The 16,138-nt window shown below is 38.2% G+C and overlaps 1 protein-coding gene across 3 annotated transcripts; it reads left to right on the top strand.

Annotated features, from left to right (window-relative positions):
* Nucleotides 1-1,650: 1,650 nt before the first annotated feature.
* LOC133859348 (protein TPX2-like) lies at nucleotides 1,651-15,065 on the top strand. Of its 3 annotated transcripts, none has more exons than XM_062294731.1 (17): nucleotides 1,651-2,326; nucleotides 2,714-2,869; nucleotides 10,140-10,299; nucleotides 10,584-10,692; nucleotides 11,447-11,497; nucleotides 11,684-11,784; nucleotides 11,891-11,975; nucleotides 12,109-12,171; nucleotides 12,258-12,308; nucleotides 12,388-12,446; nucleotides 12,807-12,882; nucleotides 12,972-13,037; nucleotides 13,140-13,199; nucleotides 13,380-13,445; nucleotides 13,545-13,586; nucleotides 13,779-13,855; nucleotides 14,718-15,065. In XM_062294731.1, exons 1-16 carry the CDS (start codon nucleotides 2,155-2,157, stop codon nucleotides 13,794-13,796), a joined length of 1,335 nt encoding a protein of 444 aa, XP_062150715.1. In that variant the 5' UTR covers nucleotides 1,651-2,154; the 3' UTR covers nucleotides 13,797-13,855; nucleotides 14,718-15,065. The 3 variants fall into 3 exon arrangements, with proteins under 3 accessions (XP_062150715.1, XP_062150716.1, XP_062150717.1); XM_062294732.1 differs by having other exon boundaries at nucleotides 13,545-13,602; XM_062294733.1 differs by lacking the exons at nucleotides 1,651-2,326; nucleotides 2,714-2,869 and adding an exon at nucleotides 9,944-10,026.
* The last annotated feature ends 1,073 nt before the right edge of the window (nucleotides 15,066-16,138 follow it).

The raw sequence follows: 16,138 nt of genomic DNA, 5'->3' as shown, positions 1-16,138 counted from the left end.
ATTTTTCAATTAAAAAAAATTAAAAACTAAACTAAAAAATAAATTAAAAACTAAACTAAAAAAATCTTTGATTTTTTTTTTTTTTTTTAACTTTTTTTTTTAATATCCTGGGGTGGCTCTCCTTCCCTTCCTTTTTTTTTTTTTTTTTAAAAAAAACAATTTAAAAAAAAATCAAGTTTTTTTTAGTTTAGTTTTTAATTATTTTTTAATTTTTAATTGAAAATGACACGTAGTAAGGGCATTATGAGAAAATTTCATCAAAATGGACATTTTTTAAATGTTTTAGTAGTTTAAGAGGCCGGAGTCAGAATATTAACAGTTTGTAGGGTTAGTTGCAAAATAGATGATAATTTAGGAGAGTAAACTGTAATTTTCCCTTCATTTATCTACAAGCAAAGAAAGCCAAGCCCCTCCAAACCCAACCAAACAAAAAAACAAATTACAGAGGACTAAAGTTTCAAGGAGACTCGATGTTTGGTAAAATCCCTTTCCTCTTATAGATATAATCTTTATCTTCAGCTTCCTCTTCCTCTTCATATTCTTTTTGTTCTTCTTCTATTAGCTAATCTTATAATTCTTATTGTGTTGTGTTATTTTAGCCAGGTTAAGTAAAAAGTAAAACTTGCTAAATTAGTAGGCTGCTTGGGTGCTTTATTGTTTGGATGTAGACAGGTGATTCGGTGGAAGTAAATGCCAGTCCCGTTCATGACGTTGATTGTATTTTTTTTTAAAAGCAAATTAAAGTTTTTGTTGTTTTGTTCTTTCTTTTTAAGGTTACCTGTTCAGTTCTTTTTTAAACTTTAAGAAGCCCCTTTTTCTAATTCTTACTAGCCAGTTTCATTTGTTTGTTCATATTTCATTTTATTCCAATCTTTTGAATTATTTACATACGAAAAATGATTGAACGTATCATTGATTGTTGACCCTAATTGATAAGTTTATGTGAGGCAATATAAAAATTTATTAATTTATATCTATCAACACCAATGCTGACTGCCGAGGCCCCACTCAAGAGATGCATCAAAATAAAGAAATGCTAGAATATCTCTCGGAGGATGGTGTAGGTGAATCTGATAGTTTCTGAGGAGGAAAAGGTAAATGAATACAGAATACTCATTTGGTTGATGACAAAGAATGGGTTGTTGATTCGGTGTTTTCGTGTGTATTCTATCTCGTATTTAAAACTCACGTGTCAAATAATTATTGGATGCCGTAAATGTTAGAGTTTACATTACATCCGGATAGAAATGGCTCTCTTTATAGAATAGAAATTATATTTTATTAAAAGACATTAATATGTATATATTCAAAATGAAATAATTACATAAAATAAATTTGTTGAATTTTTTTCATAGTTGATAATCTCGCAAGACAAAATCATAAATAGAAAAAGAGAAAGAAAACAAAACAAAACAAAACAAATACCAGCCAGAGGAAAATAAAAAGAAAGAGCTTGATATTTAAAATAATTTTATCCATTCGTGCAATAATATTTGCAGATAAGCCCAAGAGCCGAGGGCATAATCGTCTACTCAATCATACGGTCTCGGAAGGGAGACCCCACCAGTTCAAAAATTCGGGCCCTTCTCAAAATTGGGCGCTATAAAAAGCCCGCTCCGCCCTCTTCCTCTCTCGCTCTCCTCCAACGCCTCCATAACACCAACCGAAATTCTCGCCGCTCGGTCCGACTCAAATTTTCCCTCAGAAGACTTTTAGGGTTTTACCACATCTCCTTCCCAAACTTTCTCTGTGTATGATTCCCGAAAAATAAATCCTGAGCAGAGAGATTTGCCGGAAAAGTTAGGGAGAGAGAGAGAGAGTTTGTGAGGTTGATGGAGGTTTGAAGGGAATGACCGGAACTTTCTCTCTCGTTCGCTGAGAAAGAGAGAGAAAGTGAGGAAAAATCTTAAATCAATGATGTTTGTTTGGTTCATTCTTCTGAGGCTGTGAAACCAGAGCTTTCTTCTTTCTTTCTGATTTTTCCGTGAAAGTTACCTAGAAACAAGAAAGGAAAAGAGAAGACGGGAGAAGTAAAATATTTAAATAATAATAATAATAATAATTTTAAGATTTTTACGATATAGATGGAGTTCCTTGTCCTCTTTGCCTGAAACGTGTGAGAGTGTGGAATTGAAGCGAGAGCGATAGAGAAAAATGGACGACGACATGGATGAATTTGTTGTGGAACCGTTTGTGGCTGAAGAAATCGATCTTGATTACGAGTTCGATGTGCCTCGCTTCTACGATTTCACTTGGCCGGAGACGGATCTGGAGGCCAGAGAAGCCGAGCGCTGGTTCGAATCAGCACAAAGTTATCCGCCTTCGCGTAAGCATTTCCACAGCTCAAAATCAAAGTTTGATTCATAGATGATTATGTTGTTTACGAGTCATGCGGTTGCATTGGTTTTTTATTTTAAATATTTGCGTTCTATTATATATATTTCACTTTTCTTTTTTATTTTTGTTACAAAGTTATGGTATCTGGCTCTGTTTGTTAAATTTTTCTTCGCGTCTCTTCTTTGGTTTCAGTTCTAAAAACAAAATATCAACAAACAACTCAAAACACAAAAACATTTGAAAACTATTTCACAACACGTTTTTCAAACTAAAAACAAAAAACACTCACCATGCACATTAACAAAACAGAGCCAAAAATGCAGTTCACTACTATTTATTTTTAATTTTTTTTTTCTTTGTAATGATTAATTTCTAGCTTTCATCGTAAAGTTGAAGTGGCCAAAAGAAGTTCCTATAGAAAATTCGAGCACCTATGCTAAACCCAGAAATGATGCAAACATGGATTCCATTGGGAATTACTCTGACAGCTGCATGTGTTCTGAAGTTTCTGCAACAGATGATTCCAACAAAGGTACCATTTTCACTGAATTGTTCAGCATTTTGTTTAGCCAGTTAGCCTCATGGTTCCATGCAACTTTTTCTTTCCTGTAATTATAATAGAAATGTCTCAATGATGGAATTAGTATAACTTTTCTTTAATCATTTTATACGTTTGAGAAATGGTGTTTTGCATCAAGAATCATGACATTCAAGTTTCTGATGTAAATGCTCCTCGTCCTAGATTAAATCCAGAACGGAGTTTTCAAATTCTGTTTATTTATTTTTTCTTTGAAACTGGATTGATCAACATAAGTTCTATTCAGTGGTTATTTCTGTCTTCTAACTCATTTTGAATTGCCAAAAATCTGGAAAATATTGTCTGTAAACGATTAATGTTAAGCAATATTTTTTTGTTGAGCAAAATCCAATTGTGATATAGGTTGCGTTTGTTCGGAGTAAAAAAATGATTTCCGAGTCGACAACAAATCTGCCACTGTAGGAGAAAAATGAGTTATGCCTTTCCCCTCACCCTCTCCCAAACCACAGCACCACCCACCCGTAGTGGAAATCAATTGCCCCTCCCCCCCCAGTGCCACCCTCGTCCGCTGCCATCCCCTTTATCCCGTCCAACCTTCCTCCCCTATGGTAACCACCATCCCCAGAAAGAAACTGTAACAGTCAACTTCACTGTCACTGATTTAAGAATGGTTTTAGATGAATTTGATGAAGGTTTTTGTAGTAATGGTGGAAGTAATGGATTAATAGACTGAAAATTACAGATAAGCGGCAAATTCGAGGATGCCCTCCCTCCAATACTGTTTTCACAGCAATAAGCAACAAGCAAGATAACCTACTGTTCCCTCTTATGGCCTTATATACTGGCCTTACAAGACAGTTAATAAAACGCTATAACTAATGCATAAAACGCAACGACTGAGAGTGGCTAAAAACGACAATCAGCACCCCATGGAACGCAGATGTCCAACGCACCGTTTTAGCCCCTCAGCAAGCCTTCCAGCTGGGCTACACTCAACTCTTATTTAATATCTAGCTGCCACGTGTACGTCAGTCAAACCACTCACTTCCTTTAACTCAGAACTCAGTCGACTTCCCGAGACTTCAACTCCATCCTGTTCCTCATCTTTCTTCTCGTTCTCAAGCTTCCAGCTTTCACCTTTCTTCCATCTTCCAGCTTGAGCTCTTTATTCGTTACAATACCTCCCCCTATCAAAGCACCTTGCCCACAAGGTGCGGGTAGGCGTTTGCGAGAGTATGATACTCCTCCCACGTGGCATCGTCCGCTGTTTGTCCTTCCCAACGAACAAGAACTTCGATGAAGGGTCGATTATCCTTCGGTCGCGAACGACGGCCAAGGATCTCCACCGGTTCAGGACGGAGCACCCCTTGAGCATCAACTGGCGGAAGTCTTGGTAGGGCCGAAGACGACGACCCCAACTTTGGTTTAAGCTGGGACACGTGGAAGACGGGATGTATGCGGGCATCTGGAGGCAGATCCAGTTCATAGGCTACATCGCCGATCTTGCGGATGATGGTGAAGGGCCCGTAAAAACGGGGAGCAAGTTTTAGGGCTCGGCGGTATGCCACGGATGACTGCCGGTACGGCTGCAATCTCAGGTAGACTTCTTGCCCTATGTCAAAATTTCTCTCTGATCTCCTTAAATCTGCATACTTTTTCATTCGTTGTTGGGCATTTTCCATGTTGTGTTGGAGAAGACTGAGAATTTGTTCTCTGTTACGTAGCACCTCTTCTACTGCCTCTACGCGAGTAGTGCCCGGAATGTAGCTTAGCAATCGGGGTGGAGGGATCCCATATACAGCCTCGAATGGGGTTATCCTTGTAGAGGCATGCCAGGAAGTATTGTACCAATACTCTGCCCAGGGCAGCCAATTGGTCCAATGCTTAGGACTGTCCTGAGTGAAACATCTCAGGTAGTTTTCCAGGCATTTGTTGACTATTTCTGTTTGCCCGTCTGTCTGGGGGTGATAGCTGGTACTCATCTTAAGAGTAGTCCCCTGCAACCTGAATAGCTCACCCCAAAACGCACTGGTAAATGTTGGGTCACGGTCCGAGATAATGGATTGCGGCATGCCGTGTAACTTGAACACATGGAAAATGAATAACTGAGCCACCATAGCTGCTGTGTAGGGGTGAGATAGGGAGATAAAATGGCCGTATTTGGATAACCTATCTACCACAACCAATATCACTGAGTGTCCCCTTGAGGAGGGAAGTCCTTCTACGAAGTCCATTGAGATGTCGGTCCAAACCTTGGTAGGGATAGGGAGGGGCTGGAGTAACCCAGCAGGGGAGGTATTTTCATACTTGCACCTCTGGCACACCTCACATTCTCGGATGAAATTTTTTATATCTCGCCTCATGCCCTTCCAGAAGAAATCTCGCTTGGCCCTATGTAGAGTCTTCTCATACCCGGAGTGCCCAGCTGTAGGATCACTGTGTACAAAGGTCAATACCTGTGTCTTAAGTTGAGGAGAGTGCCCAAGGATGATTTTGTTCTTATACAAGAGAAGGTCATCCCGGACAGAGTATTTCCGGGTATCTAGCTCATTGTTATTCCATTTATTCCATAGTTGCTGGAGGTCTTCATCCTCTGCATACTGCTGTTTCAGATCCGCTGTCCAGCTAGGGGTAGGAATAGAAAGTAAGGTAAGGGTTATTTCCTCAACCCAATCCTCCCTTCGAGAGAGAGCATCCGCCACCCGGTTATCTGCCCCTTTTTTATACTCCACTAGGAAGTCGTAACCAAGCAGTTTGGTTATCCACTTCTGCTGGAAGGGGGTGCCTACCTTCTGTTCCAGCAGGAACTTTAAGCTTTGTTGGTCTGTTCTTACCAAGAAGGGTTGTCCCAAGAGGTAGGGCCTCCATTTCTGAACTGCAGTGACTAGGGCAAATAGTTCCTTCTCGTAGGTGGACATGTATAGTGCTTTACCCTTGAGCGCCTTGCTAAGGAAGGCTATAGGCTGCTTCCCTTGCATTAACACAGCCCCTATGCCAACTCCACTGGCATCACATTCTATAATAAAGGGTTTAGAAAAATCAGGTAGGGCCAAAACCGGGGCTTGGGTTACAGCAACCTTCAAGGCCTGAAAAGCCTCCCTAGCTGAGTCATTCCATTCAAATGAGTTCTTTTTAAGCATAGAAGTCAGAGGGGCAGCGATAGAACCATAGCCTTTGATGAATTTACGGTAATACCCCGTCAAACCCAAAAATCCTCTTAATGCCTTAATATTTTTCGGGAATGGCCAATCCACCATTGCCTGAATTTTTTCTGGGTCAGCACATACTCCCTGTGCAGTAACTATATGACCCAGGTAATCCACTTCATCACTCCCAAATTTGCATTTAGACATCTTAGCAAATAACTTGTTCTGCCTTAGAAGTTCAAGGGTGGTTTTCAGATGTGATAGGTGTGTCCCCATATCCCCACTGTACACCAAGATATCGTCAAAGAAGACTAGGATAAACTTTCTTAGGTAAGGTTTAAAAATATGGTTCATAAGGCTCTGAAAAGTGGATGGCGCGTTAGTTAGCCCAAATGGCATAACTAAGAATTCGTAGTGCCCTTCGTGAGTTCGGAAGGCTGTTTTGGGAATGTCAGCCTCCACCACACGGATTTGGTGGTAGCCGGATCGTAAGTCCAGCTTAGAAAAAACCTTGGCTCCTCCCAATTCATCTAGTAGTTCATCAACCACAGGTATAGGGAACTTATCTTTCACGGTTACCTTGTTTAGAGCTCTGTAGTCCATGCACATACGCCAAGAGCCGTCCGCCTTTCTAACCAATAAGACTGGAGAGGAGAAGGGGCTGTTGCTGTGCCTTATAACTCCTGATTCCAGTAGCTCCTTGACTATCCGTTCAATTTCCTCCTTTTGATAGAAGGGGTACCTATAGGGCCTGACTGACACGGCCTGTACCCCGGGCTGTAATGGTATGGAATGGTCATAAGAGCGGTTAGGAGGTAACCCTTTTGGTTCCTGGAAGACATCCCCATACTCCTGTAAAATAGGTAAAATGGGCCTAGGTGAGTTGGGGAGCTCTGCAGTGTCTCCTTCCTGCTTTCGCATTGCCCAACACCCTGCTGAGTGGCTCACCATCTGGAGCAAAATACCCTTCTGTTCTTGCTTCGGTAGTTTAAAAGAATCCCCTTCCTCAAAGCTCACATTTGGCCCTCTTTGCAACCCTAGTAACATACAGCTCTTTCCCCCATACTGGAACTTCATCTGGAGTTTGGTGAAATCCCACATGATAGGCCCCAAGGTCCTTAGCCACTGTATTCCAAGCACTATATCACAGCCAGCTAGTGGTAATATAAACAACTCAGTCCCAAATACAGTTCCCTGCACCTTTACTTCCACTCTTTGGCTTCGGCCTGGGCTCTTCACCTCTTGTCCATTAGCAATCTGGACCAAGATACCATCCTGCTTCACTGGTCTAATTCCCAAGGTGGCTGCTAATTTCATGTCAATGAAATTATGAGTGCTGCCAGAGTCTATTAGGATAACCACTTGGTGGTACCTCAAGAGACCGACTACCCTCATAGTCTTAGGGCTGGGACTGCCAGTAATGGCATTTAGTGAAATTTCCGGAAAGTCCTCCATAAAAAATTCCCCCGGGTCCTCTTCCAACTGCTCTGGTTTCTTGACCAATTCCTCTTCCCCACCTTCCACTGCTTCCAGGATAAATAACTTCGGAGCCACGCAAACATGCCCCTTTGTCCATTTCGCGTCACAAGTATAGCACAGGCCTTTTCGTCGCCGTTCGTCCATCTGTGCTTGTGTAAGTTTTTGAACCGGAACCAAGGCTTGGCTCGGTCTCAACCCTTCATTGCCCGGTAGCCCACCTCCCCCTGGTGGTCGGAAATTCTGCTTGATCTGATCCTGATGAAACTTCCTATTAGAATTGGAAATGACACTTCCCTTAGCAAATCCCACCGGTAGGTTAACACTCAACCCTTGGCCTGAGTACTGGAATTGTCCAGAATTGGCAGCCGTTCTAGGGTACCTTCTACACGTAGCCACGCATTCCTCTTGCATTCTAGCTAAGGAGTAGGCATCCACCAGAGTTGTAGGATTGAACATCCTCACAGGCACTCTGATTTCGTCCCTTAGTCCCCCCAAAAAACAGCTCAACTTGTGATACTCGGGTAGGTTGCGGACCTTCAGAGCCAGAGTGTCGAACTGGTTCTTATAGTCTTCTAACGCACCTTCTTGTTTTAGCTTTGACAGGGACTCCATCGGATCATCATACGAGCTTCTACCAAATCGAATCTGCATTGACCTCACGAATTCTGCCCAAGGAATGGCTGGGTTACTGGCCCGTAATTCCCTGAACCAGACCAACGCCTTGCCATCCATGTGAAAGGAAGAGATGGATAGCCGATGCTCCATTGGGGTACTATAGTATTCGAAGAATTGCTCAGCTCTACAACACCAAGTCTCCGGGTCCTCACCGTCAAAACGAGGGAAATCCAGCCTTACAGACTTCGGCTTCAGCAACCCATCACCCAGACCAGATCCAGATGATTCTCCGCCACTGTAGTCCTGGGGATAAAGCACAAACGGCTGAGCCTCATTTCTATTGTTCGTGGTCGTTCTGGATTGCTTATCCAAGTGCTCCTAAATCTTCTGCATCTGAGCCGCAATACGCCTGTTCACGTCTTCCTGTTGAGCTACTTGAGCTTGTAATAGCCCCATCACATCTTCCCGAGTGACCACATCTTCCTGGTTTCTCGAGGGATTTTCTGCTGCCATAGATCGGGTTTTCATGTGCGGATCAGGCTTTGATACCAATTTGTAACAGTCAACTTCACTGTCACTGATTTAAGAATGGTTTTAGATGAATTTGATGAAGGTTTTTGTAGTAATGGTGGAAGTAATGGATTAATAGACTGAAAATTACAGATAAGCGGCAAATTCGAGGATGCCCTCCCTCCAATACTGTTTTCACAGCAATAAGCAACAAGCAAGATAACCTACTGTTCCCTCTTATGGCCTTATATACTGGCCTTACAAGACAGTTAATAAAACGCTATAACTAATGCATAAAACGCAACGACTGAGAGTGGCTAAAAACGACAATCAGCACCCCATGGAACGCAGATGTCCAACGCACCGTTTTAGCCCCTCAGCAAGCCTTCCAGCTGGGCTACACTCAACTCTTATTTAATATCTAGCTGCCACGTGTACGTCAGTCAAACCACTCACTTCCTTTAACTCAGAACTCAGTCGACTTCCCGAGACTTCAACTCCATCCTGTTCCTCATCTTTCTTCTCGTTCTCAAGCTTCCAGCTTTCACCTTTCTTCCATCTTCCAGCTTGAGCTCTTTATTCGTTACAGAAACCTGACTGCTCCCTTCTCCTGATGCCATCCTCCTTCGACTATCTCTTGTCATCCTCTCTGCTTTTTGTAGCCCACCACTCCCTGCTTTTTAAAGGGGTTTTTTTTTTATCTTTCTTAATTGTTGGCGGCGGTATTTGGTTTTGTATGATAATTTTGAGTAGTTTTGGTTTAATTTTTAGTTGCGGAGGGAAAATATTTTCATTCCAACCAATCAACGGAAATAATTTTTTATATTATTTTAAGTGTCTCAATCAAACCATGGAAAATCAATGATTTTCTCCGTCCCTTAAAAATCATTTTACGTCAAAACAAACACAACCTAAGTGATAATAATTGACTAATGGAGATTGGTTCTTTTGGATGTTTTTCTTTTAACCTATTTTAACCTTTTAGTGTCTGTTTGGTGTATAAGTCTCTTTATATCCTTTTCGGCTGGAGGTTAAAAAAGCAGCTATCTTTAAGGGGAAAAAATTAAAAATTGAACAAGTAATTAAATGATAGTTAACCATATAAAGACAATTTTTTTACCAGCATTTAGAGTTTTTAAGCACCAGTTTGGTTTATGCAATCGAAAAGATAGTAAACCAATCGGTCTCTTTGGTCTATAAGCCTCGTTGGTTGCAGTTTTGTTGCTATGGAATTCACTCCTTGTTTTGACTAAGTTTTTGTTAACAAGTTATTGCAGCAGCATGTCAACTTATGTTCATTACTTACCATTATATTATGATTGCTTGACCTCCACAGGTTTATTTAACAGTGCCCAGTATTTGCATGTTCTGAATCTGGTTTCTTCCCTTGTAAAGAACAAAGTTAACTACCCTTCATTAGACATTTGCCTTAACAACTTTTTTAGTGTTTCTTTTTGTTCTTCTGTATGTTTCTTCTTGTTTGTGCAACTAATTACAAACTCATATATCTCCAGGATATTATAATCAGATGGCTCCAGCTAGTCCAAAAGCTAAGACAAAGTCCCCAGTTAAGTCAACTTTAGCAAGGAGTTCAACTTTAATGAAACCAACAGCTAGTAATTTGGCCAAGCAGAATAAACCTCGAGAAATTCATTCCACACGATTCTTGAGAAGGTGTTAGTTATTTCTCAACTACCTTTCTGATTGGTGACAGTGGGCAGTCTATACTTATTCTCCACATTTTTTTTCTTCACTAGTTGCTAGTGTTTCCCTGTTGGGTTTTCCACCATAGATTGCTAGTGTTTCCCTATTATGTCAAAGTATTTTTTTTTCCCTTATGGTTTGAGCACTTCTAATATTTCGGAATTTTTGTTAATTTTCCTTTGGAAATAAATTTTTTATTATTATTTCTCCTTCTGTTGTTGCCTTTATTCCTTTTGGCCTTCTTTACCATATAGGTTTCAGAATAAGTTAGAGAACATTGATGAAAAGAGTTCACGGAGTGCTTATGTAATTGACTGCCAAGCTACCAAAAGACAAAAGTTGGGGGCCGGTTACTTAAAGAAGGTGCAGTAAAGTTTGTTAATTTGGTATTTGGATGCCTTTCATCTGTTTATAACTGCTGTTGTAGTCATGAGATCTGGAGCATTTGTGTATATAAACTATGTCTTTAAACTGAAGGTTTACTAACATTAGATGTCTCTTTTCCAGGCCAGAAAAAAGAAATTAAATATTATTTGTTTTAAAGATCGATATAAGAAATAAATCTTAGTGATACATTGTTACTTCAATCCTGATCGAGCTTGAGATATTTGTACACCATTCACTTCATAGAAGCAGGTCATTTTTCAAAACCAAACATGTAATTATCTGTTTCAAATGAATATTGAGACTTACTTCAGACAAATTTCCCTGGTAAGTTATAGTGAAGGAAATACTAGACTGGTAAGAATTTAAGCATGGGGATTCTCTGCATCACTTCCTGGAACATGAATATGCTAGGACTGGTGAAACTACTTTGTAGCTGCCACAATGCTTCTGTTAATTTTTTACATTTTCTTCTTCTTTCTTACATCCATTCTATTAGTTTATACAACATATATAGCATCTTGTTGTGCTTTTAATATTTATCTGGAAATGCTCAGTTTTTATCTTATTGTACCTCTTATATTTTTGTTTGTCAGAAATTTGTTTCCCTGGAAGTTTTGAGCTTGCTAAATTCCTAAAATATTATTAGAATCCTGTTATATACAGTATTTAATAGTTAGCGTCAATCTCACATAAGTTATTTCTAAGGGCATTTCTTAATTTTGCAAAGCAGGTTTCTCACCTGAAGCATCAAGCTCTTTTGCAACACAAGTTACCTAAAAAGGTACGCTGCATCTGTCAGTGAGTATATGCCCATACTTAGATTACTATTGCCCTCCACTAACCATGTGTAGTTTAAGACATCATAATTACATTTATACATAATGTGTTTCTTTAATATAGGCTATTTTTGTTAATGTTTTCTATATCTTCTGTACATTAATTAATTGATTTTGAGTTGTTATTGCAGGTTGAAACCATTGATGTTAACTCTGTGGTGCATAGTAGACCTGAAGTTACCATTCCTAGAGAACCTAATCTGGCAACAGCACGTAGGGCACAAAGAGATAGGTATTGCATTTTTCTCAGATTATGATTGTCTATTTAAACATCTCGCGGTTGAAATACCAAAATCTGCCTAATGAGCTGATGACATTTTGGATGTTCTGAATGGCAGGTCTAAGATCAAAACAGAGTCAGGTCAACATGCACAATCAAATGCTTATAATTATTGCTTCAAAGCACGCCCTTTGAACAGAAAAGTTCGTACTTATGCAGTTTATAAACAATTCATATTAAATTTTGGGGGAACTATAAATTTCTGAAGATATTTGAGATGATACATATAAGGCAATAACACGCAATCTTTTAAAACAATGCTCTTGGGCTTTGCAGATTCTTCAGGCACCTTCATTGCCCCTTCCTAAGAAGAGCATACCACAGCTGCAAGAGATTCAAGTAAATAGTAAACATGGTTATTACCGGCATCATTTTATAGTGGGTGCTTTTTTGGAATATCTTGACAAAATTCAATTGCTTTTTAGGTGTTTCACCTGAAGACATCAGAAAGGGCTATGCAACACACATCCAGTAATGTAGGTCATAAAGATATTCACTTCCATAAGATGCTCATATGTTCTCCAATATCAGAAGTTAATAATCTCCTCATTGCAGGCAGGGAATACATCTAAATTTAACTCTATTTCACAAAGTGCAACTGTGGACAGTAAAAGGTAAAAATGTCTAAAATTTTAGCTTGTCATTTCAAAGCTGAATATGAAAACATTCAGATCTCTCCAGTGTGCAATGTTTGTAATATAGTACTTAAGAGTAATACTTCATTGGTATTCTCGGTGGTGCTTTGTGCATATTTCTGAGCTATTGATTTCTTTCTAGTCTTAATACTTCGTCCCAGATCTGCAATTCATTTTTCTTGTGTAGTGAAGAACACATAGTTAATTATCAACTTTTCCTTCTTAATTATTTATTCTTATCCTAGTGATGGTTCTTCATACATTCAAACAGTTAGTATATATTTTTTACAATATATCCTTATTAGAAGCTTATCGTTTACATGTTTAATTGTCTTGCAGTCTAAATTGTAGTGATGCTTTAAGGCGGAACTGCAAAACAGTTAACAAATTCAAAGCTCGCCCTCTTTATACGAAGGTGATTTAATTATTAACATCTGGAATCCCTTTATTGAAATTTTATTGTTGGTGATAACCATTTCCAGAGCCATATTATGCCTGATACAGATACTTTCAAGTAAAGGAGAAATTGGTATCTTCCAAAATTCCAAGCAAGAAACCACTGTGCCAAGGGTATTTTACTTAGAAATCCTTTATGCACAATTGTTTATATTGCTGGTTTAGTATTTCTAAAGCCTTTCCTTCTTTTAACATTTGGCTTATGCTTCCATCTAGGAATTCAATTTTTTAACTGATAAGACGTTTCCTGAGCCACCAATAGAATTACTTAGTAAGGTATGATATAAGTTGGGGTATTTTGTGATTTATTTTTAACTTTCATTTGGAGTGGATTTACGCGTACAGTATTGTCAATTAATTTTTGTCCAGATTAATATCATGTATTTAGTTATGCAATTTACATATTCCCTATGTGTCATAATCATATGCCTACTAATATCATGCCATAATTGACAGCTCTCCCTAGCATCTGATTCCCACCCTAATGTGAAATCTCAATCAAAAATGTACCTGCCCACTAAGGTTAGTTTTTTTCAAACTTTGCTTGTTGGAAGATAGAAACTTTAAGAATGTATTTTGTACTCTTATTAATATGCGAGTGCTTTCGTTGCTCTAATGAAGGTTGCTAAAGAGAACACACCAGGCCCTTTCCATCAAGCACGAGTATGTTAGAATCATAGTATGGCTGCTTACATTATTATCATTCTATAGTTTTTGTTATTCCAAATTACAGGGAAAAGTAGTATTTGAGATTAATTTGTTATTTTAAGTTTCATCTTATTTCTTTCTCTGCAATAATGTTCATTATCTCATAACATTCAAATTGCATTTGATAAATTTGGTCAAATAATGCAGAGATTGGGTTGGAAGTAGTATCAATGTTGGCGCTACAGGAGGATTCCTGAAATTGGACCACAACTATACATTAACAGGTAGCACTAGATTCTAGTGTAATTTGATTTGAAGTTAGATCTTGTTATTTTTTCAGCCTCAAGATCTTGTTATTTGAAGTTAGATCTTGTTATTTCCCTACATTGTTCCATAAAATTTTGAGTTCTGATTTTTTTTTTTCCTTACGACCATTAAAGCATTAGCAAATATCATGTTTGTCATTTGACATTAGGGTGTCTGTTTTGGGGGTGTGCAACATTTAATTGCTGCAACTTTTTGTGTTCTTTGATAAACTGTTAACATGATATATAAGCAATAACTGCTTTATACGTGAATTAATAGGTATTCAGTCAAGGTTTTTGGGAAAAAGGTGTTTGTTTTTGTTTCACAAAGTTGATAACCATCTTTAGAAATTTGAATTTAAGCAATTGGAAATATGGTCTCTACCTTAACACTGCAAGGTAATTCAAAGCCCTGAAATAATTGGAACTCTAAGCTGAAGCAATTCCAGGATCCATCTTGGCAGAGGGAGTTGCATATGCTGAAACTGATATTTTAAATAGATGTTCCGTTTCCTTCTTTGTACCCATCAAATTAGACCTTATATCATTGCTCCACAGGATTTGTTTTCTTTTTCTTTTCAGAAGTAAAGAGATTTGAAAATGATAATAGTTTTAAAAAAATAAAAATAAAACATGTTTAGGTCATGATAATTTTCATTAGCCGTGAGAAATAGGATTGGTTATTAGAAATTAGCAAGACAGAAAGAGAAACATTAAAATAGTCGGCTTAAAACAAGACTATTAGTTAATATGTTGGTCATATGCCATGTTGAACTGGTATATACTCATTACCTTAATATCACAAGGGCAGGAGTCATTTTATAAGCTTATGCTTTCTCAGGCTAACATAAAAAAAGCAGAGGAAGCAAGATTATGCCGATGCTCTTTGCTCAACAATGTGGAGCTTCTTTTGTACATTGGACGAATTTCACGGAAGGTGTCCTCAACCAACAAATCACAGGGTTTGTTTCTAGTTGTTAGCAAAGATTTTTTTGTGCTTTACCAGTTGTAGCCAAAGGAAATAATAGCTCATTTTTGCCAAAGAAATTGTAATTTCTCATTTTGGCAATTGTGGTTTTTTCAATAAAATTTTTAGAGGCCAACCGTGTACAGCGTTCAAGTATCTAAACCTTCACTCAGTTTCATCCTTTCTTTTCTTTCTTATGTCGTGTTACCGTTGGGATTAGGATTAGAATTTGTGTTAGATTTGGATTTTAATTAATAAGGGCTAGGTTATTTTAAAATTAGAATTAGGATTAGTTTTACCATTATTCGACTTCTTATCAATTTGGATGTTATCTTGTTGTTTTATAGTTTGGTAAGATTTTTAGCTTGTAATCCTCGTTCTTTAAATTGAGGAATATCTATTCCTTTTAAAAATAAGAGGAATAGACTATATTTAAACAAACAGAACTTTAGTCTTTGTTTTTCTTTTTCTTTTTAAATGTGGGTATTTTAATAATTTTGGTTTAATTCTAGTGAGAGCATGTGTTGTCACCAAACTAAATAATAGAAATAGTTATTTCATTTTTGTACTCTTAAGAATAACTATTCATTTTTCTAATAAAATAGTAATTTTGCTCACTAAACGCTTCCTAAATCATTAGAGATTGTGATAATCTTTTTAAGAACTGAGCATGCGGCTTTACTACGAGAGCTATAAATTGAGTGACTCGTGTGGCAGGATCGATTAAGAAAGCAAATTACGGAAATGTTTCCAAGTCATAACAACGCAGGTTGATAACATTTAAAACATCACCAGCAGCTAATAACAGAGCCCATCTCCACACCCATCACAACATAAACATTCAACGAACCACACCACGACGTTGAAAATCCAACACCACAAACATTGAACTTTTCACACTAATTCACCCCATCATTGCTGGAAACCCTAGCAAGCAAAACCCAAATGCTCCAAACAAGACCGCTTGACACCAATAGAGCACCACTCTTATCGTGGTCAAACCGTTGTTCTTGACCAAAATGGCCAAAATCAGACCGAGACATCGTGAAGTTTCACTCATTGTAGGATTAAGGCACCTCAAACTACTCAAAAGTAAAAAGGCCAAAAAAAAAATTCGAATTATCCTTTAAAATGAACTACTCGAAAGTAAAAACGCCAAAAAAAAAAAAAAAAAATCGAATTATCCTTAAAAAAAACAAAACAAAATAAATTACTAATTTCTTGTTGATTTTCCATTAGGGGTTACGTGGGCACGTAAGATGCAGCCTTGTAAAAGATGTAGCAAATTGTAATGC

Source organism: Alnus glutinosa, chromosome 2 (assembly GCF_958979055.1).
Source record: "Alnus glutinosa chromosome 2, dhAlnGlut1.1, whole genome shotgun sequence".
NCBI lineage: Eukaryota > Viridiplantae > Streptophyta > Magnoliopsida > Fagales > Betulaceae > Alnus > Alnus glutinosa.
The sequence above is the reverse complement of the archived record's forward strand: the minus strand, read 5'-3'. Positions and strand labels throughout refer to the sequence as shown.

What these genes read in the sequence shown, in the direction of transcription:
- LOC133859348 (XM_062294731.1), top strand. Translation starts at nt 2,155, where the DNA reads ATGGACGACGACATGGATGAATTTGTTGTGGAACCGTTTGTGGCTGAA. An exon ending in AACACAAGTTACCTAAAAAG is followed by an intron (nt 11,498 to 11,683) that starts GTACGCTGCATC and finishes TTGTTATTGCAG; the next exon opens with GTTGAAACCATTGATGTTAA. An exon ending in CGTAGGGCACAAAGAGATAG is followed by an intron (nt 11,785 to 11,890) that starts GTATTGCATTTT and finishes TCTGAATGGCAG; the next exon opens with GTCTAAGATCAAAACAGAGT.